Here is a 9,638-nt window from a genome sequence, read left to right on the forward strand (position 1 = left end):
TAAGTATTTTTCTTACCCTTCGTCGCATCTCTGTTGACGCCTCCGCCACAGCTTCTCCGTTTGGCCACGTTGTGTGCGCACAACAGCTTTGGTGTGTAAATACCTCAAAAGCTCTTCAGCCATGCATATAACGCTACGCTTCACTTCAACACACTTTTTGCCTTTTAACGCTCAGAAAACACTAAAACTCGTTTGAACAGTAAATAAATAAACTTACTTTATTTGGTCCAAAATACGATCCACAAACGACACAGTTGCAAATGAAACATTGCAGGTTGTAACGAAGTGAGATCGCTCTTGTCCATTGAGGCTCTGCAATAAGGAACTCAGATCTCAATGATGATGTTATGTGACGATTCGCTTTGTGTGACTGCTGGCATTATTTACAGGTTTTAAGGTGTCGTGTTATTTTGATGCACAGAGATGTGCATTATGACGTGGCACTCAAGCATTTTACAAACAACGGTCTTTACATATTCGTCAGAAGCGAAATGTTCCACAAGTTCGACGGAATGAGAAAGTCAATACTCACCCTTTCAAAGGGTGGGTATGGCGTAAACGCATCAAATTATAGGTACAAATCTGACTGTACTATCGCATTATCACTCATTCTCAATCATCATCGCATTATCACCCATTCTCAGTTGAGTCACTATCGTATTATCGATAGTAGAAATCAAACTATCGATAGCGCTATCAATAGTAAATTCGACAGTACTATCAACTGTATAAAATCAACCGCGCGAGCTCATTGCAGCATAAACTTGGTTCCTCGAGTGCGTGGTATATGGTGGAGCAGGCTGAAGGGCAAGAAAGTTGACATGCTTGTGTTCTTTGAACAAAATGCTTGCCTGACACTTGATAATTATGGTAAACTGACCAGCAGTAGCGGAAAGGAAGCCGTTACATGTGGCCGAACTGCGCGGCCTCAACTTTTTATTGAATTTTCTTTATTTCAAAATAACAATATCAAGAACTAAGTTCGTTAATTGCAAGGTGTAACTAGTTAAATTTGAATATGAATTTATTTATGGACATATTGCAGCATTCTAACTGCAGAACTAATTGGTTTCTTTCACCAAAAAATGCCGTAAATTAAACTGAGTATTGCTGATAGTATAGGTTACGCAAATGTTTGGCAATATCGAGGGCCAACAACAACATAATTATTCACAGCAATTATTCATAGCATTATCGGTAGTAATACCACTGATGGTACTCTCGATTTCACTATCAGTAATACCATCGATTGTTTCTTTAGACTATTGATAGTCTAAAAAAAAGACTATCAATGCTATCGATAGTCAATCTACCGATAGTTTGCATCACTAACAGACACACTCGTACGGCAAAAGAATAAACCAGTCAGAAAGACGACGGACAAAGGAGAGATGTGGCACACACAATGTTTCAGCGTTATGTACCAACTGACCCAGACTTCGACATTATCGTACGGCAACACCAACCAGCTCCTACTAACCTGTCATACAGTAATGCGGTTCGGTCAGCAAGATTATGTTCATCAGTGAATGCAGATTCGGTCTTTGTTTCTGATATTGTACAAACGGGCAATTTATAAGGGTGTGCTCAAAATGGCAACTTACGCACAAAACCTACAGGACTTCAGTCCAATGAGAAACAACATGCGCTGCATCTGTAACCTCAAGGTCCCTTTCTGAATACAACAGCCACAAGCCGTTTCGCGAAAGTTGCACTCACGTTGGCCTCGCACCGTTCAATTTCCGAGGGCACAAAAATTCTCGGAAGGCGGCCCTGAAGTCCTTAGCCTTCCATCCATATATGACGGGGTTCACAGATGACTTGCCGAAGAACAGACAGATCACGTACGGTTTTACGTGCACTTGCAGACTGGTGCTCAAGTCGGCGAAGAAAGGGATGAGGACTATGATGGAATATGGGAGAACTCCCAGAATACACACGGTTAACACCAATGCCATGGTGCACGCGGTCCGGGCCTCTTGTTTCACTCGTTGATGAACGTCGCTGGTGGACGCCACAGCTTTCAGGTGTTTCCACGAGGCACGGAACACGAAGAAGTACAAAACCAGAGTCAGGGTTGTGCCAACGGTCGAGATGCCGACTGTCACTAGGATGTAGATTCGGGAATAGACGTAACTAAGGTCGCATACGACATGGACGGCGTCCAGACCTAACGGGTAGTCCTCGTTGTCGCCGATGCCCATGTAAGGCAAGAGGCTGTACAACAGGCATGAGATCCACACGCACACGATGTAGCCGGCGGCGAGTCGGTATCGCATGAGGCGGTGGTACGATATGCCGTGCACCACGGACACGTACCGGTCAACGGCGACGCCCAGGTGACTGAAGGAGGAACAGGCGGTCGAATACGTGGCGAACCAGTAGCGCAGCATGCAAAGCCTGCGATGGCACGACAGATCCTCGAAAAAGTAGAAGGCGTCGTAGAAAGGGACATTGAGTGCGACGAGCAGGTCGGCACAGGCGAGACTCAGCACGAAGTAATTGGTGATGGTGCGAAGTCGGGTGCATCGGCACACGGACACGATGACGAGAAGGTTACCAAGGAGGGCGACCACTGCCAGGCTGCACTGGATGCCGGCCACCCAGACGATACTGCTGACCCTGTACTTGGCAGGGTTGCAGACCGTGCGGTTTGACTCCATGGTCATCGAATGGGAGTACTCTCGGTGAAGTGTCTGTCGCACCGGCCTCCTACACTGCTCTCTGTCATCTTGCACTGCTGTCCTCGGCAGCTCTGCAAAAAACAACGGGCATTCCGGTTACGAAAATAAGGCCGCGACGCGACGCCTTAACCTTCATTGATTACAGGCCGCTTCAACAAGATCCCTGAAATCCCGGCTGGGAATTAAGCTGAGCATGATTGCTTTCTCTTAGCACTGTTTTTTTATATTGCAATGTATTCTCAATGCGCTTCCTGCTCTCGCTGCAACCTTGCTGCAACCTACTGATCCCCAAAAGTTTGCAGTTTGATTTAGAGAAGAATGCTGACGAAATTGATTGTTTTCGCTGTCCTCCGGACCACTGCGTCAACGTTCGTAATCCATGTGCAATTTTGTTCTGTGACCTTGCTAGGGGGAACAGGCAACGACAATAAGGATGTTATTTTACTGAATAGTGGCTGAGATTTCGAAAGTCTACGCGTATATCCTTTCAGACAACTCTGAGATTGTACCCGAGTCACGGAGTAATTCCGAGGCACAAAAGAAAGTCTTTTCGCACGTGTCAATCGGCTTCGTAGAAAAATAAACAGGTTTGTTGTCTTTGTAATTGCGTTACTGTGAACGACACAGTATTGTGGAATGGTGAAATATAGCGTAAGAATGAGATTGTCCTAACAAAATTAATTCGGCGAAACCCGCAAAGTTTCGCTCTTGAAGCCCCAGCATACTGTTGCTGAGCTGTACAAGAGTTAGCAAAGCATGGAGGCGTAGTCGACCCCTTTTGTCTGGAGCTTCTATGGCCGTAGCCTTCCAAAAGCATTAGCGCTTCGAGTTCTAATGCTACCCGACTTTTCTCTGGTCCCGGATCGTTACCACTCTTGAGGTTTGGCCCTCGTATTAACTTGTCGTTGTTATTTCCTTTCCGTTTTGAAAAATTTTTTATGCGGTAAGGGAAGCGGACGTGCCATATTTTAGTCAGAAGTGATTTGGAAAGTAATGAGTACCTTTCTTGAAATAACTCCCTTGAAGTCATTTATCACATTTCTAAATTTACCAGCCCACAAATGTAATTCATTACTCATTACTGCAAACTCTGGTATGGATTTATTTTTCGAGCGTTTGGTTTTTCTATACACCGCTTGTTTATGTTATCTCACCCATTACACTCCACTTTTCGTTCAACATTTATCCTTGAAATTTTATAAACATCAGTACCCTCTCCATATGCATTGATTTTCTTTGTAACTCGTGTTTTTTCTACTGCAGTTTCCGAATCTCCTTGTATTCTCATGATCGTATGTAGCGTGTTGCTCTTTGATATAGTATTCGATGCAGTCGGTGCTGTATTGCGGCATAAAGCAAGTTGAAAAAAAAAAGTAATAAGCGAAATCCTAACCACCTCTGAATGCCCCTCGATGCTTGCACAAGGAACGTTATAGACTAGAAGGGGCCGTGTTAACACTCACACAAGGAATCGGTCACTCGCTGAAGGCTACTTGCAGCTTCCACGCTACGAATTCAGTAACACGGATCGAACACAGCAGTGGGACAGATGTCGCATGATCCTTGAAACACAGCTTGATCAGAACTTTCGAATGTTTGTGTAGTGAGTTAGAATTTAATGCAGTCCCGCAAAACAATACCGCAACCAGTGCCGCACTATCACAATGACCTGGGCGGATTTACCAAAACTGTATCTTTCCTTGCCATTCTCTCTCTCTCCCTCGCTCTCTTCATATATATATATATAATACCGCGCTTACCGATATTCGTTATAATTGCATCTTACGAACAACTTTACGAACAACGCCGACTTGCGCATATTTTGCCTGCCTATACGCGCCGCGTCGTACGGTTATTCTCGATGCAGCACACGGAGCTGAAGCACCACACTGTATTCGTACTGTATTGGTGCAGTACTCTGCAACTTGCCGTACTCTATAACTCAACACTAAATGAATCTAACAGACGATTAGGCAAGGGAAAGCATAGAGTATATGAATTGTTGTGTTTAGCTGCAGTGTAGTAATTGTGACGTAAACTGAAATGAATTGAAGCGGATAAAAAATCACCCGCTCCGTCGGTGGAATCTGAACCCACTACCTTCGCATTACGCCTTCTAACATATGAACGATTTTATTTTCGATTCATGGGCGCTGCCATCTTGGACTGTTAAGCGATTGTTTTGCCGGTTTTCCACGTCGTAATATGAAGTGATCATGTCATGAAACGTTGAATGTACCGGCCCAAGCGTTTTCGTGGGTGCTAGTTCACCGTAGCACTGTTTGTTTATTTTACACGGATACAAAACTGCAATATTATCAGTCCAATATGGCGGCGCTTGAGCGCGTCCAGAAAATGGTGTATAAACGAGCCCCTCGAAGAAAATCCCCTTTCTTTCGTTCATTCATAGCGAGGGCCTTTCCACGGCAGACTTAATGCCTTAGGGTAACATACGAGGGTTTATTGGTCAGCTGCCGCCTCGTTCAAAGATCGCGTGCCACGTGACGCCCTCTGGAAAAGAAAAGTGTTCCACACTCGCCGCCGGAGCTACGAGCGGCGCTGGCTAACACTCCCAAGGATTACTCGCACAGAAATACCCCCACGAAGTGTACGGGAAAGCGCCTTCCGTCGTACCTCAGCTGGTAGAGCATTGGACGCGTAATTCGAAGGTTGTGGGCTCAGATCCCACCGACAAAACGGGTGATTTCTCGTCCACTTGAATTAGTTCAGTTTACGTCCCAATTAGTACACTGCAGTTAAACGCAATTAACATCGTCTTTGCTTACCCCTGTCTAATTGCATGTTCGATTCATTCGGTTCTGTCTGACATAAAAACGCGCCCCTCGACAAAATTTCCCTTTTGTAAATCGGTAGTTGCCGAGTTCCACAAGCGATCTTGTAACTCAGGAATATTACCTCGGGATTTGGAGTTGCATGCGATGTATGCACGTATGTGCAGGAATGTGCGCTTACGATCACTTCACGCTCCTATAACCACAAGAGGTGAAGGCCTGCGTATTAAATGTCTACGAGTGATGCCGGAATCGCCACGTATCTAGCGCCCTCCTTGAAGTAAACAACAACGCCGTAAGTCTTAAATGCGAAGTCGGCCCTGAAATGCTGAACGAGCAGGAATGGCATGCCTGGTAATGCTGACAGAGTTCGTGTTTGCGTACAGAGTGCGCTCTCACAAAGCTGCTATGCGGCACAACGAAGAAAAGAAAGTAAAAATGGAGGGGGGGGGGGGACTTCGACGCGGGTTAATCTCAGCAGGCGTCATTTGCCACGTAGCTTTCCTCTTTTTTCTTTCCCCTCTGCCTCTGTGTCCTTGTGAACGTCACGGGCGCCATGAGCTGGAGCTGCATATTAATGTCGCGTTGCAAAGACTTGAGCCTACTCATGATGCACGAAGAGTCACGAAGCGTCAATGCACCCGCCACAGTGGTCTAGTGGTTATGGTGTTCGACTGTTGACCCGAAGGCGCGGGTTCGAATCCCTACCGCGGCGGCCGCATTTCGATCGAGGCGAAATGCTGGAGGCCCTCATTCCTGATGAAGGCCAGACTCTGGCTGAAACGTCGAAATAAACAACGTTGTGACTTCTCACGGAGGATCTACTTGACTGTGTGTATATATATATATATATATATATATATATATATATATATATATATATATATATATATATATATGAAGATTAAACCTTCTGCACAGACCTTATTTAGATCTTGATCATAAAACAGCGCACACGCCAAGTGCGACCAACTCGCCCGAATAAGCTACCTTGCTTATTTAAGCTCCATGCGTTTCCTGAAGCGTTCCATGGCGCTAAACGCAAGGACACTGTGGCCCGCAAATGTTACCTTCACTTTAGTTTATTATTCCACGCGACGCTCACTTTTTTCTAGCATTCCTTGCGGCTCTTCGGTCAGGAACATTGTTTGTTGCACGTAGCGAGGTGGCCAGCTGCATATCGTCACTGGCGTCGCAGCTATCAGCTGGCACGGCTTGCGTGGTTCGGGTGCAAGGCGCACATTGCAGCTATTTGCGCAGCCTGAAAGCATGCCTGTCGGAAAGTGAGCGTCATTCATTTTGCACGCGCTCATTCGGAAAGGCCGGGTTTGCGACCCGCTGAGGACGACATTTTTCTAGCAGCATAGCAAGACGGCTGGGCGAGAAAGTTGGGAGATATGCACAATTCGCGCAACGCCTTTTATTTGCACACGTCATTTATTTAGCTATACATCCGAACCACTTGGACTTATCGACGGTGTGCCTGACCGCATGTGATGTCAGCGCAGAGCTTATGTACACCGGGTAAATATTTAAAAATTTAGGGTCCCTTTAGCTAACAATAAGAAGTGGCGAAACCGTACCCGCCACGGTAGTCTAGTGGTTATAGCACTCGACCCGACTGTCGCGGGGTCGAATCTCGGCCGTGGCAGCCGCATTTCGATGGAGGCGAAACGTTTGAGGCCCGTGAACTTAGACCAAGTGCGCGTTAAAGAACCCCAGGTGGTTGAAATTTCTGGAGCCCTCCACACGGCGTCCCTCATAATCATATCGTGGTTCCAGAGCGTTACCCCCAGCAATTAAAAGGCGGAAGCTTACGCCGTCACCAGACTGAATTACTTTGACGTTTTCCGTTTAATTGCATTATGCTTCTTGCATTTCAGCCGGTGTTGCACTACCTCCGGGATCGGCGCACCTTTAACGAAGCGACGATGCCATGTGAGGACGTCATAACGTGACGTCATGGTATCGCAAATGCCGGCGATCTGTGACGTCACGACGATGTCTCAACATGACGTCGTGGATGACGTCATCCTGTCACACGACATCATTGATGACGTCCCGTGATGTACCGCCAGGTCTCACCAAATCTCGCAGTCTCTTTACTTGGGAGGCATTAGGTAAGGCCTTCGCCTTAACAATAGTACTAAAGTTTTCAGATGGTTGGGCTTGAACTCCGTATCATACACAGCGTGTTATGATGCGGTGGCTAGCGAGACTTCTCGCAGTCGATGCATTCGCACCAAGAAATAGTTCGAGCTTTTTACCAGCCATAACGTGTGTGTGTCTTGTTTTATTTGCGTGCGGTAATGCTTGTCTTGTGCTGAGCCTTTAAGAAAGCGAAAATACCTATCGTTAGGACGTGATCTATAGAGGAGGCGCCCTCTTCAGCTCTCGCTCCCTCCCGCTTTCTATGCCTTTATATATATATATCTGTAGGAGTGGCAAAAGAATCACGCAGACCCCGGTAGAATAAGAAAGAAAAAAGAGTACGACGTTCGCTTGTTTGGCACAGCATATTCACTAACGTTCCGTCTGGTGGATCAGCTTTGACAACGTCTGGTCCACCAGACGAAACGTTAGTGAATATACTGTACCACACCAACGAACGTCGTATTATCTTATTTTTCCGTTTATATATATATATTGCGGACGGAAGCAGAACTTCGCTTAATCTCGGCTCACGGTTCCTCACAACAAGGAAGGAGCGAGAATAAGGGCTTTGAAAGCCGCCATTTCGCGTTGTTCATGAGCACCGCCGTTTACCTGTAATAGCCAAGTTGTGAAAGTAATGAACCCGCGGTTTTTTTTGTGTGTGTTATCTCCTCTGTTAACAGCAACGTATACTGATCTGAAGCTCAAACGCGACTGATTTCATCCACCGAGACGGCAAGAAGACGCCATGGAGGTCAACCAGCCGATCGTCCGGTTTGCTGCCCTGTACAGGGGGTGAGACAAAACTTAATCGGGAGAAAATGAAAATCGAAAGAATAGCGCGATAGCCGAAGAAGGCTCGCAGCAGGCTACTCAGCCATTGTGGTCCAAATGGTCGCATTGCCAGCGACGGATGTGGCCAACGTAATGGTGAAGCGCCGGGCCATGAAATGGCTGTTTACGGAAATCCACTTCACAGTTAGAGGTACATCAGTCCTTAGTACGACACGCTGTAAGCAAGGAACGTCACTTCCGCAACGTGCAGTCAGCGGCACATCCGTGCTATTGCTGCCTTTATCTATTTTGCTCCAGATGTGTTCTTATAAAATAAGCATTATGCTATAAGTAATAGGCGGGTGAATGCCGACTCTGCGTACTGTGCATAAATCACGTATTATAAATCCATTGCGTTTGCTAATTAATGTTTTCCATCTCTGCCATCATTATTTTTTATTGCCCCACACGCTGCATATGTTTTCCATCAAGGCCGCCGCCGTAATAAAGGAGCAAAGGCCGCAATAAGAAAACTAGCAGCGCCAGCACTACCACGCCACCCAAGGTCACCCGCTTCTTTTTTTCGAAAAAACCCAATAATGAAAACATCCTGCTACCAGCCACACTCCTCCCTCTTTATTTCGTGCCCACGGCGGCGGTGGCGGGCATATATGCGGTCCGCCAAACACCTGTCGGGCAGCGGAAAGGTGTTTGCTTTCGGGCGCAAGCCTCGGGGTGTCGACAGCCTCTTTATCAACTCGGTCTGGGTGTAAGGTAAACCCGGCCCAGTGTATCGATAAACACCCTCGCGTCGCGGCCCCAACTGCATCGGAAGAACCTGTTGTTGGCTGAGTGCAGAGCCGAGAATGTCGGTCGCCGCGTAGTGTTTCATATATGCGGAAACACGAGTACGGGCTCTGCTGGGACTCGCCGAGTGGAGCTGCTCCACATAGCAGTAATGTTGTTATTCTCCAGCTACACCGTCCATTCCCTGTCGTCATGAGCTGACTCGATTTCGCAAAGCCGAACCAAGTTTCCTGTACAGTAAACGAATGTTACTATAACGTATGATTTCGTGAGTATATGGCTGTGCGAGTGGTGAATATAGAGACCGAATCTAATAGTGCCAGAGGCTAGTCGAATATCAGAAATGTTTTGGAGAGCCTTTCAACATTAGACGTCCGTTTTTGCCACGAATGTAAAACGAGTTTCTAGTCCAAGTATTCATAATTTT

The 9,638-nt window shown here is 46.6% G+C and overlaps 1 protein-coding gene across 1 annotated transcript; it reads right to left on the reverse strand.

The window, feature by feature from the left end:
• Positions 1-211: 211 nt before the first annotated feature.
• On the reverse strand, positions 212-2,789 carry LOC119396966 (adenosine receptor A2a). Its single transcript, XM_037664368.2, has one exon. It carries the CDS (start codon positions 2,667-2,669, stop codon positions 1,716-1,718), a length of 954 nt encoding a protein of 317 aa, XP_037520296.1. The 5' UTR covers positions 2,670-2,789; the 3' UTR covers positions 212-1,715.
• Between the last annotated feature and the right edge of the window lie 6,849 nt (positions 2,790-9,638).

This window comes from Rhipicephalus sanguineus, chromosome 6 (genome assembly GCF_013339695.2).
Source record: "Rhipicephalus sanguineus isolate Rsan-2018 chromosome 6, BIME_Rsan_1.4, whole genome shotgun sequence".
NCBI classification, from domain to species: domain Eukaryota; kingdom Metazoa; phylum Arthropoda; class Arachnida; order Ixodida; family Ixodidae; genus Rhipicephalus; species Rhipicephalus sanguineus.

Bases quoted from the DNA above. Each gene is read 5' to 3' on its own strand.
- LOC119396966 (XM_037664368.2), bottom strand. From the start codon at position 2,669: ATGACCATGGAGTCAAACCGCACGGTCTGCAACCCTGCCAAGTACAGG.